Below are 16,834 nucleotides of genomic sequence, written 5' to 3'. Positions count from 1 at the left end.
TGCTAGTGAGCGTACAAAGAATTCCCAAGGAAAATCTGACAATAGGTGTTAGTACTCACTTTACTATATAAAGCCTTCAAGCATAACACAGCTTTCAGACAGAGAAGTCTTAACTGTATTACTGTCGCTCAAGCAGCAGAGCTTCAAAAGAGACAGATAAACTATGTAATTTTTAAAATTAGGGAGAAAAAAAAAAATCTGCTGAGCATGAATGAAAATATAAATTTTAACTTCTGAAACAGTTCTGTTTAAACAAACTCTGAAGAGCTGGTCTAATTAAACGGCTTTATTAAACCTGAAAAAGCATTTTAAAAGATATATTTAGTAAATGGTATGCCAATACAACTTTTTGTCTATTTTTCACCTTTCCTTACAGTTTTGAAAGACACATACCATATTTAACTTGTACTTCGTTCTGAAGTAGGGGAGATAAAAAGCTCTCATACAAAATAACCAAACATTAGAGGAAACAGCGATGACAGCAAACAGAACATGCTGCCATGGGAATAAAAAGGAATACCTGTCAAAGAGTTATTACCCACTAATTCCTTAAAAAGCACATACAAACCTCTCTCACTAGTACGACTAAAAGATTTCAAACAAATACAGCTTATATTGGACTATCTCTTCAGCTAACAGCATAACAGGCTTTGAAATATCTAAATGTTTAGTATACGTAATACTGCTGCTTTAGCATATTTACACATTAAAACAAAATTGTTCTCCAAGTGAAAGATTCATCTCTCTAGATGCACTTCAGCCATGCAGTTGCCTTCACTGTACAATAACCGTACTGACAACAGTTTACCGCAAAGTGCTCAAGTCACTGGTTTTACATAATCCCGTACATTTTCCCTGGTGTAAGCAGCCTGTCCTGCCAGCACGAACCCGCTCACTCCGTGTGGAGCGGCACAGAAGAGCACGCGGCACCTACCACTCTCACACCACCACCTTTGAAGCGCCAAATCCAAATGACTCGACCTCCATCCACGACAGGGTGAGAGAACAACTATCTGCTTTAGTCCAGGAGACTTGAAATCACGCCTCTGAACCCGTACTAAGACACTGCAATCCTTGCTTTAATTTTTTCTCAAAGGGGAAAACCAAAAAAATCCTGTGACACTGGCACCTGAAAATACTTAGCCTTGCACACGTTCAGAACTAGGCTCACGGTCCAAAGCAGAGCAAGGTACCATCACTGCTACGTCCTTTCACCCCTGAAATACCACAGGTTTCATCTTCTTTCTAAAGTTCCTATCTGGGAGTTTCTTCACTAGAAAAAAAAAGTTCAACAATAGTAATAAGTCAACAGGTAATATTCTCCTAAAGATTATTTTTGTTAAGCTTTAAGGGAAACAGTTATCAATAATGAACATTATTTTTACCCATCAGAAATATTTTTACCATTATACTCCCTTCTATTCTGCTTCTGCAAAACGGAGCACTTGGATCCTACAGACCAGTTTGGTTTCTAAATTATCCTTTGAGTTCCCTGTTGCCAGCTCCCATAGTACTCTCTCTGAAACAGAGTTCATCATACTTTAAACAAATGTGCTAGTTTTTTGGGTAAGCATAGTTGAAGATGCCTCTGGATGAATACCATCTTCACACTGAAAAACTGATCTGTCTTAATTATGAAACTGCAATCAGCAATTCCAGATTGGATACAAGACACCCTAGAAGATGAACCGTTAGGACTAAATGTATCTGTTCCGTTCCTCATTCCTTAAAACTGTACCATACAAGCGATGCTACAACTCCTTAAAAGGTTCTTTTACCACTTTTCTTCACTTACCAATATCTACATTTACCCTGTGAGGTAGAAAGTAATGAAACATATTACAGTTTACTGTGACACTGTCTAAGAAAAGAATTTCCTCTTTGCCAGTCCTTTCACAACAGAGCTTCAGGTGACAATTTACATCAGATATTTGCATCGCTGTAGACTTTAATGAAAGGAGTATCTTGACAGATTTACCAAGACTTAGGGGAAACAAAACATAACATACCATGGCTTCGCTGTTAAAAATCAACCCTCTTAACAAGATGGATGGCTTTAACTCCATAGCACTCCATTAAGTACTATGGAAGAGAAAAGTGAATTTATTAACACCTTTACCTACTCAAAAGAAGCTATTTCTAGGCCAACCTAGAGTCAGCCTCCCAATGTACCTACAATCAAGAACAGAATTGAAGCAAAGAAAACAAGAAAAACATACTAAAGCCTAGAGATTCTATTTGCTTAACATTATATTTGAATTAGGAAATACAAATGAATCAACACTTTTATATTTAATACGGAGATTCAGAAACAAAAAGTGTAATTTTAATCCAAAATGTGCAGACTCATCTTGCAAAGTCTCAACCACAGAATACCTGTTGACAACATCTACAGAAAAAAGTGTCACAAAGCTCAAAAGCTACTCTGATCAAAAGCCTCTCCCCTGTTCTAAAGCCACAGTGCTATCTGCTCCCTCTCTGCACACACACACACAAGACAAAAGTGTAAACTCAAGCACCATCTTTTGTTTTCCTCTGTGGTTAACCCCTTCAATCCTTAACTGCCAGAAAAGAAAAAAAACGAGCCAATGAAGGTTTATCCTCCTCAGGCAGAAAGAGCTTGACATTTGCTGTCAAGAAGGATTCATTTCTCTCCATAACACCAACAGGATGAACCTCTTCTTGAGCCGTCAGAAGCTCACTGGAAAAGCTTTTTTTTGTTGTTTTTAAAAGAGATTCCTGGACATGACAATTTAGTATAAAAATTATGGCCATTACCTGAAGTATGATTGACTTCTTGCCTTAACATTATCATAACTGAAAGCAGATCTAAGCAGCTGAAAGGTTGGGAGGGTGGGGGGTGTAGGAAAAAAGGTAATATACCTACAGACCTGACCTTTCTTTCCCCTCCCTCTGCCCAGGAATGGAAAACAGTTAACTGAAATAACAAGTCATATATAGAGGAGAAAAATCTGTCTGTGCACCACACTAATTTTCACCCTTGAGACAGCAATGAGTATCTTAGGAGAAGCTCATTCCTTCACCTTTAATTTATTTTGAAAAGCAAGTGTTTCAGTGAATTAGCAAAGTTGATAATAGTTTTTTTTCTACTGATCTAATGGTGAATTAGTCTATTCAGTAATCAGATCTGTTTCCTCTTGCTACATGGTGTCCCCTTGAAAGGTTATATTAGTTATGAAATAATGCAGAGACCTGGGCAAACAAAAATTCTTCAAACCAAAGCTGCTTTATAGGACTGACACTCCTGGGATTCCGGTTTCTGACACTCTGGGGAAGGAAGCTCAAGAAAACCCACAAGCAGCAGCACAAGATACGGTGTCAGGCCCTCCCTACAAGTGGAAAGGGCTTGTGGAACCACTTCTCAGTTTCGCTTTTGGCTGTATCATGTTTTTCCAGTATGATACCCCCACCCTTTTTTTTCTTTTTTTTTAAATAATCATAAGATCCACTTGCCACACACTTGTGTTCCATACTGCCAAATTATGACTACAGGCAAAAAAAAAAAAAAAGCACTAATGCTTGGCTGCTGTTACAGATGACTCAGTGAAGGAGGCAGCGGCAAAGTGAATCAAACTGTACTACTCCATCCTAAACATTCACAGAAGTCCCTGGAATAGGTAAGATTATTATTTAGCTACTCCAAAGTCATTCTATTATTTCAGGAGTGAGCTAATATGTCAACAGAAAAAAACCCAAAAACAAAAGCAAAAACACTTGTCTGTTGCTTTCTTCCCTTTTCCAGTTATTAATTGTAATTTCAAAAAGCACTGCTAGTGCTATCTGAAAACCAAAGAAAAGCCATTCTGTGAATACTTTACCTACAAATCCTCTGATTACAGACAAATCACCTGAATGTTATCTCAAGAATACTGAAACAATACAACAGAAGAGCCACCAACAACACCTAACCGAGCCCAACATCCTCAAATGACACTTTGTGTCCAGATAGATAGGTCTACACAGGAGCTGTGTATCTAAATGAAGAAAAATCCAGCTTGGACCAAAAACAATGCCAAAAAATTCCTTCATTTCCTCTCTGGCAGCCTGACTAAAGCCAGTTTAAGCACTATAAAGCAATCACAGGCAAGCTTGGAATTAAGAGTGGAAATTAGCCCAGGAGACACTGATGGATGTATGGGAGAAGTGGGATGACCAGAAAATAATTTTTGTGTTTCTTTAGCTAACCTTGCAGCACCATAAAAAAAAATTTAAAAAATTCTATAAATTAGTTTAATGCAGAAAAAGCAAGCGATACAATTTCGATCATCCTATGTAATAATGGACATGAAACAACTGTGAGACATCCCTAATATTACCCTACTGAGTGGGATAGCAGTAATGTATGAGAACATGAGCAATCTCTCATTCCTATAAATAACGATTGTTCGCTATTTATGAACGTATCATTGACACAGCTGTCACTGTTTATGAAATGTCAAAAAACCCCCACAAACTAGAGCACTATGTTTTAAAGCTACATTTAATTATACAAGTTTCCAGTCTGCCAAAACGTGACTATAAATGAATTATTAAAAATAGAATTATTGTTGTAACAACGAATTAAATTGATTTATTAAAAATTCATTTTGGAAAGGCTGAATATGGTACTTTATGAGATATGTCAGGACCTTTTTTCTCCTCAAGATGTGTCTGCGTGATCTTAAGAGAAAATTGTTACAAATACTCTCAGGTCTAGTCAAAAGACATAGAATGCAGTCTTCCTCTAGCTCCTTGGGATACATGTGTATCATTCACCACCTAACAAATGCGACCTTACATCAAAGAGATTTTTAACAAATTGCATCCAAGGAATTCCTTTTTATTTTCTTTAGAGTCTGCTTCAATTAACATAACTTGATTGTCCCAAGTCAGACAAACGGGGATGGAAAGGTATACACCTACATATATACATATTCTCTCTTATTTTTTCATGTAATTAACCCCACAATGTATTTTAAAAGGTGAGATTCCACAACAACCCGTTTTCCCCTTTAGTAAATACAATGTTATACACAGAATCTGAACTCCGTTTGATTCCTGGCTCCACACATCAAAACCTTCCTGTGACCACGAGTGACACAACCATGCTCCCTGCAGAAGAGGGGAGGAGAAGTCACCAGGAAGGAAGGCTGTGGAAATTCTCCAACAGAAGCTGTAACATCTCCCCATGGGCTCTGCCTCCCTGCTGGGAGGCCACAGGGAGCTGGGAAAGGCAGCACAGCAGCAGCTGCCGCCTCACTCCATCCCACAATTAGAGATTTCTACTACATAGCATCTTCACAACAACACACGCTGCTGCTGGTCCCAGCACAGAAACCTCACTTGAAGCTGCTCAAGAGCCCGATGTGGCTAAAATGTCTTGAGGCTACTTGCTCTGTGCTATTTCACAGAATCATCTAGATTGGAAAAAGTCCTTGAAGATCCTCCAGTCCAACCATGAACCTCACACTGACCGTTCCCAACTCCACCAGATCCCTCAGCGCTGGGTCAACCCGACTCTTCAACCCCTCCAGGGATGGGGACTCCCCCCCTGCCCTGGGCAGCCCATTCCAACGCCCAACAACCCCTTCTGCAAAGAAATACTTTCTAAGAGCCAGTCTGACCCTGCCCTGGTGCAGCTTGAGGCCATTCCCTCTTGTCCTGGCACTTGTTCCTTGGTTCAAGAGACTCATTCCCCTTCTCTGCACCCTCCTGTCAGGGAGTTGTAGAGGGCCATGAGGTCTCCCCTCAGCCTCCTCTTCTCCAGACTAAACCCCCCCAGTTCCCTCAGCCGCTCCCCATCAGACCTGTGCTCCAGACCCTGCACCAGCTCCGTTGCCCTTCTCTGGACACGCTCGAGTCATTCAATGGCCTTTTTGGAGTGAGGGGCCCACTTTGTTAGCAAAGAAAGTGTGTTACCTTAATATTAAAGACCTGTTTTTTCAGAACATCAGTTCTCGCTCGCACCACACAAGTTAAGTGGGGTTTCATTTTGTTAGTGCCTATCAGAAGCCTAAAGGCTGGTTACAACAGTCAAAGATGAAAAGGCGTGAACATGTATAGCAGCTCAAATGAAAGACAAGCATTAAAAATAAGTTTCTGTGGTCAAAGTAGAACTTACTGCCTTAGCACTGAAGTTACCTTACCAAGAGTTTAGACGCCAAATGAGCTCATTAATTTCATCTTCATCAGCAATGCAATTTCCTGGAAAGTTTCAGGTATAACTTCTACATTCAAGAACAAGTTGCTTACAATACCTCTCCCTCTCTTACTGCACTACCCATTTAACCTTCTGACCTGTGTGTAACATCTTCTTTCCAGGAGTTGAGATCCAAAGTTCTTCTTAGGCATTTTTATTTAACTGAGGTACACAATATCAGGGAATTTTTATTTTACTGAAGTGATAAAATCTGGCATGCTGAAGACCTGATGAACCAAACAGAAATCCTTCACATAATAACAAAAGAGAGATATCAGAGATTGGTTCTGAAGTTAGGACAACTGAGAAAACAGTTTTTAAAAAGCTATTAAAAAACAAGTACACACAGAGTAATTGGTAGGAATCAAAGTTATTAAAAATGAACTACAAAATTCCACTTTAACTCAAGAAACATATATTATTATTTTTCAACTTTCTTTAATAACAGTGTCTCTCTATCCTACTTATCTAGCCACTGGATACCACTGCAAGACATACAGTCTTCTGTTTATATCGAGGTTTAGCACAGGGGAATCAGACATTACCAGGATGCTTCAAAGTAGAAATAGTTGTTATGCATCTCAAACTGGTCAAACAGATAAACAGTGTGAGTTGCAGACATAAAAAAGGCAGAAAGCTAAGAAAACCGAATTATATATTAAAATGGAAACAACAGAAGACAAATAGGGAAAAGGGGAGAAGAAGCATTTATAAATATGCTGGCTAAGAATTGATATGTACATGAACTACTTTGTATGTCACAGGGGACATCATGAGATGGTAGTTTACTGATACGCAAAACTGATGGAAAAATGACATCTAACAAACTGGAGAACAGCGTCACAAGGCAAGCTGGGTAAGCCCTGACTTCTTGCACTTGAAGATGACATATAAAGATGACATGTGAAAATACCCTACAGAGAAAAATGGTACTGAAGTAGACGTATGGGTGAAGTGTTGAGCCCAAACTTCAGAGACCAGAGAAATAACTCTGTTAGACAAAAGCAACCCAGTTGAGTGCTCGCACATTTACCGACAGGGAACAGCACTGCTCTTTGCCAAGTAACTTACTTGAAAGGATACAACCCTGGTATCAGCTCACTTACTCTTCCCATTCCAAAGCATGCCTTTAGAATAACAACAGACCAAAGGCATATCTGTACGTAACAAAGTCTGAAATTCTTACTCCGGGCATTTCCTTGTTGGCTTATTTCTGAAGAAATAAGGTTTTTTTTAAAAAAAACAATGAGAATCAGGTGTAGTAATCTCTCATTTTACCTTAAAGGATTAGGCATTTTATCAGTATAAACATATTAATCACAACTAGAATTGCACCAAAGTAAATTACAAAAAAGAAGAACTCAGTTTTTCTGCAAACTTTTGCTCCCTTATTATCTAGAGAACTTCTGTTATGAACAGGGACAGTATTTTAACCCAACACCTTCAGTCTCGCTGTACGGTGATTATTATATATTAACAAGTTGAAATTTGTAAAACGGATTAAATCTAAATTTTAAATTACTATATTCCAAAACACTTCATTTCTTTAACTCAGAACTAGTCAACACTAGATACAAAATTATGACAGTCTAAATTTTATGAAACTAAAAGTAATATCCGTAATATCTCTACTTCTTACTCTTTTTCATACACAGTAAATCAGTTCTCTACTTGTTACAGAAATTTCAGTTCCACAATTAATCTTCACCACCAATGGTTTTTGGGACACCTAAGGTTTAACTGTAATTTTGTTTACATAACTATTAAATGTGTCACCTTTTAAAAAGTTGGACAGTTAGAATGATAAATATGCTAACACTCGACTAAGTATAAACAAGGCATAGTTTATTAATTTTGTTGACAAAACAAATTACAAAAACTTTTGAATGCCTGGCACCAATCAAAACGATCTTTCTTATGAAAAATAATTAAAACCAGTATTAATATAAGCAGGTGTAGTGTCTGTTGATCTAAATTATTCAAATGGGACATCTCAACTGATCTCAATCAACACAGAAATCATACAAAGCTGACTACTGCTCAATTTTGCCAAGCAGGAGCAATATGAAATCTGGCACCATGTAATTCAAAGCACAACTGAAGCTGCCCGAGGTATTTCTTTCCGAGGTTTTCTTAAATTGAAGGAAAAGGAAAAATTGCTACCTATGTTTGAGACGTTCCAGAGCTGAGCCACAGCTGAGCCACAGCGAGGCAGATTTCAAAGTGTTCTCCTAAGCTTTCGTCATGAAATTACACCTCATGCTGAGGAAACCTACCCATAAGGGAAAGTTCCTGCATAATGAATTGAGGTGTGACTCCCAATTAACGTCCATGTAGATACCATTGTTCTCGACTAGGGACTCAGGCACCCAAACAAGTTAGGACAGATTTGGTGTTAACTGACCCCATGCATAGGACTCTAGCCTGCAGCAAAAATGCAACTTTATCTAAATTAAGAGTGTGGTTTTAAGATATGGCTGAACCCATCTAACCTCAGGATGACAGGCAAAGCATAGTAATCTCTCGCTTCTCCATTCCCAAATGCCACTTCTCATGGAAGTACAGGATGCTCAGCTTCCTCATGGTGGCCTTTCACCTCCCACTACCGAGTCAGATGGGCCTCAGAAGAGCAGACCATCCCTACCAGCTGCAGGCCACAGTTACTCTGGCTCAGCTGTATCTTAAAAGCACACTCCAAGATAAATTACTTGACATTTGTCACAGGCTAAGCCTATACTCACAAGCAGTTGTTACAGGTTAGTTGATTGGTGTTAATGTGATAAGCCCTAATAAACTGATCCCGAGAGCGAGGCTTAAAAGCAAATCTTTGCATTGTTTAACTTCACATAAATACAGCCAGAACAAATTAAAACCAAAGCTACTCAGTTTAACAACTCACCAGCTAACTGTGCTCAGCTACTCCAGCATTTAGATGGGGTCCACATTCACCAACATTTTCATCCCCGCTGGAGTATCAAGCTGACACAATCCAACCTACTTAGTGTGGAGTCTGATACACCATTACCAAATGGGACATTAAGTACCAGCGGCAGCCGAAAGGAAGCTTCTGTTAGCCACGAAAGTATTTTGCACGTGAAAGCAAGGGAAGGGTAGAGGATCACAGCTGAAAACTGAACTAATGGTGGTGAAATGTTGAAATGTGCACTTGTGAGGAACGTCACCGTGTGATGCCATGGGTCTCAAAGGGAGGGAGAAAAACACAGGACCTGAAGGCAGGGGAAGAGGTCTTACAAACAGAACTGAACTTTAAAATTCCATGAATAAAGATTACAACACAGCATCATGCTACCTACTAGCAACCATACTTCAGTAATCCCAGCAGTCTCCACACATATCCAAAATAAGTAAATAAATACAGGCACTGAACTCAAACTGAGAAATAAACTTCTGCCAGGAGTGACGTTTCTCCAACCCATAAGCCAGTTGATTCTAATCAAACAAAGCCTGTTTCTTTCCTAAGGAAAGTCTACTTGTCTTGATTTCACTCAGTTTTGCATAGAAGTACGATCTTTTGAGCTTCTTACCTAGCCTTTCACAAAGTCTTTTTGAGGGATTTTTGTTTTAAAGAATATTTGCATGGTTTGAACCAGTTATCCTCTGCTGACCTTCTGTTTTACACACTGGTGTCCTGGCTTCTTCTTTGTTCTACAAAGCCCCTCATTTGTAAGCAACTTCGAGGGTTCAACCACGGGTTATGAATGCACATCTGACATACAAATCTCAAGTTCTATTTGAACTGTCCACAGGGAGTCATTTATGTACATTTCTGGTTTTAAACCTCCACCTGAGTGCATCAGACAGTAACACGTAGGTACATCTGACCAACAGTTTAAGTAAGTCCTCACAGATGGGATACCTCTCACCTTGGAGATATTCAAAAGCCATTTGGACACAGTTCTGGGCAACAGGCTCCAGGTGATCCTGCTTGAGCAGGGGGTTGCCCAAGATGACCTCCAGGGTCCCCTCCAACATCACCCTTTCTGTGCGAGTCTGTAATACTTCACCACATTCCTTTATTCACTGCACCTTCCTAGAAGTCATGGATGTCGACAGTAAAACTAACAACAGAACTTCATCTCTCTCTAAAAGAAAATACTGTCGTCACAAAATTTAAGCTAATTGTTTTAAGGCACCTATTGGTTAACAATTATAATTTAGTATAAATGACTATTGCTAAATTAGGATTAAAAAAAAAAAATCAATTCATGCTATGAAAGCAACTATCTGTAAAATTTCCATATACAAAAATCAGCTTTAAGAGACTTATGCTTCCCAATAAAGAAGTGAAAGTGTGTCTGGAGTGGAGAGGGAAGACTCGAGCACTGAACTCCAAACCCTGATTTCATTGCAGAAAGCAAGCTGGTAGCACGGAAGCACTCAGCACAACTCCAGTGCGTCCAATGGGTATCAAACAAGACTATTTGCCTCTATGTTGACAATTAGTTGTAAAAGGTGAACAACTCCATTAATTTCCTCATAAAAAAAATTATATTGTAAGTTAATGCAAAATGCATAATCTGTAAAACACATACTATTTCAACAATAGACAAAAAGGGCATAAGCAGAGCATCCCAACCAACACCAATGTGTTTATGCTCACTCATGTAGGATGAAGCCTCTCCAAAAGACTAAGTGACTATTATTTTATCTTATAAACAGAAATCACAAAAAAAAAAAAAATATGTTTAGACATAAGAATATGTGCATGGAGGACTAGGTCGTAACAAACTTTAAAAAAAAAAAAGGCAAGTAAGCATTGCCATAAAATTAATGATACCTCTGTGTGTATGTATGTATTTCGAAGTCATCCTGATTGAACTCTTCCAGTTGATTGTATCAGCAAAAATATTATGTTACACCATATCAGCAAAAATATCCAAACAAAAAATTACGACTTGCACAAAGTTAATGCTTCCTGCTTTAAGCGGACAATTAATACGCTGCTTCAGAAGCATCACTAGCTCCAGGATGCCTTGAAAGCCAGACACTGAACACTTCCAAGTTTCCAGCGTTACAATAGAAGCTGAATGAGCTAAGGACAGAGAGAGTATGAACAGAAGAGAAAGCAAAAAAAATTTCTCAAGTTAACTACTTCCAGCCTGTCAAAATATTCAAAATTGAACATTACATTTAACAGTGACAGATCATGCCAAGGTGATCACTCAAGGACTGAGAATGAAAGTCACTTCTCACTCATACTCTGTCAGCATTTTAATAATGTTAAACTATGTCCTTAACTTGCTATTCATGCACTTTTTCCTCTATAACCTTAGCCTTGTCACGTGATGTCAAACTTAGCTGTAAATGAATGTATGTTCAAACAAGAATTTTAAGATGAATGTTCAGATAGCTTTGACCAGACAATCTAGGCATCATCAATTACCACTGTGCTTTTAGCTTCCTAACAACTCAAGCAAATTTACTTCTGAAAGCCTTCAGCCTGAGCATGCCTCTTTATTAAGCATGATTTTTTCCCCCCACAATGTGCAACTCAGCAATCTCCAGTAATACGTATTCAAATAAAAAACACATAGTTATGCGATAAGAAACAAAACCAGGGCTTATCTATTCTGCAACTTTTCCCCCTTCTAGCCAAAACAATTGATTAGCATTATGAAATACAACTCTTACTCATCAGAAAAAAACAATACAAAATGTTCCTGCTCAGTTTCTGAAGCTCACAAAAGGACATCTTCCTGCTTTTGCTTAATAGTAATCTCTCTCACAAGTTCAAAACCAAAAAACAAACCCACACAATTTTCTTCCTCAGGTTTAATTTAGGGTAAATTATAAACACTTGCTAACATAAACATGCTACAGACCAGAAGCCTAATTCTTTCACAGCTGGAAACCCGAAGTGAGAGAAATGAGCTGCTGATTTGTAAAATGCTGTAAGTGGGATATAAATCTCTAAGATACTTCAATAGAAATAGTTCCAGAATATTCATCAAGATCAAATCAAAAGAAAAGTCAAAGAAAGATGCTCATACTGACAAACTGGGCAGAATGCCTGTTTGTAGGCGGATGACGGGTAGTGTGTATTGTCGCCTGGTCTGGGACTACAGTGACAGCATGGACATTTTAATACACAGCCCAAATAACTTCAGTAATAGTAGTAGAAATGACTGACAATCATTAAGCCTCCTACACCCAGCTTTAAGCCTTTCTATGCTCCAAACAATAGCACTAATTAAAAAAAACCAAAACAAAACAGAAAAAACCACCCCACATTAAAAACAAATGGACCAAAATCTGATTTTTGTATCTACAAAATATCAATCATGAATAAAGCAAATCATATGCCTGTATTAGCAAGAGTAGGCTGTAAAGAACCGGTCAGGCAGTCAGTCAATCTTAACCATTTTAAATCTTGCAGAACTGTAAATACATCGTTATTTTCAGTGAAAGTCAGTCTTGGAAGACGGTATCTGACCCCATGACACACTGTACTACAAGACCTTTCTGATTTCTCCAAGGCTTCACACAGGGCGGCACAGCAAGGAAAGCAGTGTACTGCGGCCAGAGTAACATGAGCTTTGTGTCTCTGTACAGCGAACGTAAATCCTCAGCACCCTGATGGTTCAAACACCTTTCACAAGACGCGCCCCTGGCAAAAGTCTGGGCTAAAAAAAGGCCTTGAGACATGCAAGTAATTGAGATGTCAGAAATTAATATATGGACCTCCCTCTCCCCCCCAAAAGTCCCTTTCAAAAGACATCAAGTCGATCACAATATTTGCTATGAATAAAAGCTGTTTAATTATTTCTCAAATATTTAACTACTGTCATCCACAACAGCCTCTCCTAGAAGGGCTTTACATATCACTACCGCCAAAATTTACATTAAAGAATTATTTGCGCACTGCTGGGAAAAGGACTACCCCATGAATGAAACTGCCACTACAGGGCAATAATCTAAACAACCTATTAATAGGACACTTTGTAATCTTGTCTGGCTGGTGTATCTAGCACTATGCTTATATATTGCTTCAATGACCGTTTCATTTTGAGACTATTATGTAATACATCAAACACAGCCACATTTCAGTGCAGAGAAAATAAACCTCATTCTTACAGAAAAGCAACACTTCAGTACAACACTAAAGCGGTTTTATTGAAGTATAAATCTTATCTTCTTCACAATCATTTAAGCAATCCACAAGCTTGTTTGCTGGAGCTCATACAGCAATTTTCCATTAACAAGTTTATTTAAAACATGATCTGTCAAAATACAATCATTTTGAAAAACAAGCTATATTTTATAAACATTGAAAGCAAACACAGCACTGCAAGGTAGACTTTAAAGAGTGAGAAAACCAGATTAGTCTCCAAGATTGCTTCGTTAGCAGCATGCTCTTGTCCCTTCTAAATATGCTCCCAGAGACTAGCAGAAAATTACTCTTTGGGAAGTACTAGAAGTTTTGTATTGCACATTGTAAAACAATGGGAGAAATAGCAAAAAAAAAAAAAAAAAGGAAAAAAAAAAATCGCAACGGTGAGACAGAGGATTCCTTTTAATATCAACAGTCAAGTGAGAAAAACCAATCAGAAAGGCATGGAGCCTCCTTTGACAGCTGTAACCTCCGAAAAGCCAATCCACACGCATAGAGGTTTGGCTGAGGCGGGGACACGGTTTCATTGAAGAAATTCTTGAGGGTGCATTTACTATCGGCTCTACATACAAGTACAGACACATTAGGCGACAGCCTGTATCTAAGCCTTATACAACTCAAGGAGCATAAAAGTCGATGGTTAAAGATCAGTAAGACAAATCAGTCTGTTCAAATGATACCAGAACTGCGGGCAAGCATCTTCAAAGCGGTGCTGTCCTACTGCTCGTCAAAAAACCCAAAAACTTAAGTGGAGAAAAGCTTTTTTTCCTCCCCCCGCGTAACACTACAAGAACAACAAGCATCGCATATCTAAACACTTGCTGGTTTATTCAGAAATCATGTAAACGCTTAAAAGCCGAACACTCGGTGCAAAGCGTCCAGCTGATGCTTCTGACATTTGAAGCGCACCCTGCAAGCGCAAAACATCTCTTGAAAAAGTCCGAGACGGACGCGCGCTCGCCACAACTACCGAGAATTTCACCCACAGCATCTGCAGCCGGGAAGGAGCCCTACAAGCTGCTCGCTGTCCCCCTCCAGCCCTGCGAGCGCACACGGGGACGCAGCCCGCCGCGCTCCTCCGCCTTCAGCGGGGACAGCCAAGGCGAAACGCCGCTTGTCACTACGGGCGGCCCCAGCGCCGCGACGCGCCCGGCAAAGCGCGGCCGGGGCACTCTGCCACAACGGGAAGCGAGAAGCAGGGAGGCGAAAAGCAGGGCGGCCCGTTCCCGCTGCCCGCTCCGCAGGGCCGCCGCAAGGCCGCTGGGGCCGGGCGGGCGCTCCGGGCCGCCGCCGCCGCCCCGCCGCTCCGCTCCCGCTGCCCGCGCACAAGGGAAGCGGCGGCGCGCTACGCCAACTGCGGCTGCAGCGCTCGCTTGCTCATTCAGAGATGCATCTTGCGCCTTCCCTCCTTCTTACGCTAGCGTAAAGGCCTCCCACCACCCCCCCCCCCCCGCCACTAATCAAAACACTCGCGAGTCGGGACGCAAAGAAGATGGCGGAGCAGGGCCCGCTTACGGCGTCGGACAGCAGTTTACGCTGCGCTCTTTGCGCAGGGCCCCATAAGAACCGTGCAGCGCTGCGGTGGGGAGCGTGCGTAGTGCGCTTGGTGAATGCCAATGGCCTATTTCCCGTGAGGGGAGGGGGGTGTCTGATAAACAATGGTGCCCCCCCTGCGCGGCTCCCTTACCGATTCCTCCTCTTTCTCCATCCCCGTGGGCATCTGCGGCACAGCCCGGTTGATGGAGACGCAGTCGTTGAGGTCGGGCATGTCCTTGCCGCGGTAGATGGGCAGCGGTTTGGCGGCGTCTAGCGCCCGGGCTCGGAAGGAGAGTTTGCTCATTGTCTCCCCCTCACAATAACACCCCGGGGCCGGGCGGGCGGGGGGGGCCTTCAGTGCGGCCTCGCCGCCGCCTCCCAGCCGCTCCCGCACCCGGCCCGCACCACCATGGAGGGTCCCGCCGCCCCGGAACAGCTCTCCGCGGGGCCGCCCGTAGCTCACAGCGCACGCCCCGCAGCCCTAGATCCGCGCCGGGCTCGCTCGATCCGCTCCCTGCGCCATGGCAAACATGGCGGACATTAACCAAAGCGGCCAACGATCCCGACAGCCAACGCGAGAGCTCGGGGGGGGGGGGGGTGGGGGGGGAGGCCGGGAGGGAGGAGGGAGGAGGGAGAGGGGCAGCCGCGGTGCGCGCGCAGCCGAGGGCGGGAGGCTGAGGGGGGTGGCGGGGACGCGGCCGCGGCCGCTGAGGCGGGACGGGCCGGTGCCCGCTGAGGCGGGACGGGATGGGCCGAGGAGGGGGGGACTCGCTGTCCCCTTCTGCCGCTTCCACACCACCCCCCCCCCCCCCGCCCCGCCGCTGCGGGCGGAGCACCGGGGAGGGCGAGGCGGGAGGAGCTTGCGGCTGTGGCCGCTGTGGAGAGCGATGCCTCCCGCCGTCCCCGGCCGCCCCGGAGCCGAGAACGGACACCGAGTGTCGCCCCGTGCCGGTGGCGGGAGGCCTGTGTGGTGACAGCGAGGGAGGCGGGAAGAGCGGGCGCCTTCCTCCGCGGCTGGAGCCCGAACCCCGGCCCTGGGCTCCTCTCCTCAGCGCACGGCGCGGGCTGATGGCTCGCGTTTCAGGATTAAAACGTTTTACCAATAAAAACAACCGTCCGGAGAATTTAGTTATTGTTACAAACCAACACTTAAGAAACAAACTCCTACTTCCTCAATTTTTCTTTTTTTTTTTTTTTTTCATTGAGAGCGATGTCCTGTAGTGCTCTCTGCACAGACTGAGCCTCAAAGAGGGCTCGAAGTTCCGCGTACCCAAAATTAGGTGCTTCTCACGCACAGGAGTTTGTATTCAAGACCTGCCCGAAGGTCTGGAGTTACCTGGGGACGGCCATGTGGTGTGTGCTCCTTGATGCTGTTCTGCTGTCGAAGTGCCTCGCTGCTCCTCGGTTCGTCCCGCTTTCAAAGGATGCAATGCAACGCTAAGCAGGAACAAGGCCTTCCACTTGGAAAAACTAATCCCAAGTTCTCCATGGGGACAAAGCCAGTCCGCTCCTGATCCAGAGCTTCCCACGTCGGGGCAAAGTATTGACTTTAGTCTGCAAAGCCCATCGTCAAGGACCTTCAGTACTTCAAATACGTCATCACTTCCATATTATTTTCACGCACCCTGAGATCAGGCCAGCTGCTTTTTCTCACCTCCACCCTTGAGCTCTTCCAGGAGATGTCAGTGCTCTCTTCTGTCTCTGAAATAAACTGGAACTGTCAGGCAAACGAAACTTGACCATGTTACCATTTGGACCACAGTGCCAACTGTATCTAACATTCAATTGTTTGTTTAAAAAAACCAAAACTTGACCAAATACGTTCAGTCTCTGAATTGCTGTTCGTTTTTCGTTACCTGCTGCATTTGTTATTTATATGGTTTTATACAGCAAATACTACTACTCTTCATGATAAACACATGATTTACAAAATGAAGAATGAAGAATTGTGTTAGCCAGGGAGAGAG

General features: G+C 42.3%; 1 protein-coding gene across 2 annotated transcripts in view; it reads right to left on the bottom strand.

Annotated features, from left to right (window-relative positions):
- Positions 1-15,436, bottom strand: part of EPC2 (enhancer of polycomb homolog 2) — a 50,612-nt gene extending 35,176 nt beyond the window's left edge. The window contains exon 1 of one of the 2 annotated variants that reach the window (XM_074873828.1): positions 15,019-15,436. In XM_074873828.1, the coding sequence (XP_074729929.1) occupies positions 15,019-15,171 (153 nt within the window). In that variant the 5' untranslated portion in view covers positions 15,172-15,436. The remainder of the gene's footprint in view (positions 1-15,018) is intronic. The other variant, XM_074873830.1, reaches the window with a different exon arrangement.
- Between the last annotated feature and the right edge of the window lie 1,398 nt (positions 15,437-16,834).

The sequence above is a fragment of the Strix uralensis genome, chromosome 6, assembly GCF_047716275.1.
Source record: "Strix uralensis isolate ZFMK-TIS-50842 chromosome 6, bStrUra1, whole genome shotgun sequence".
Taxonomy (NCBI): domain Eukaryota; kingdom Metazoa; phylum Chordata; class Aves; order Strigiformes; family Strigidae; genus Strix; species Strix uralensis.
Note: the sequence above shows the minus strand (reverse complement) of the source record. Positions and strands in the feature narration are given on the sequence as shown.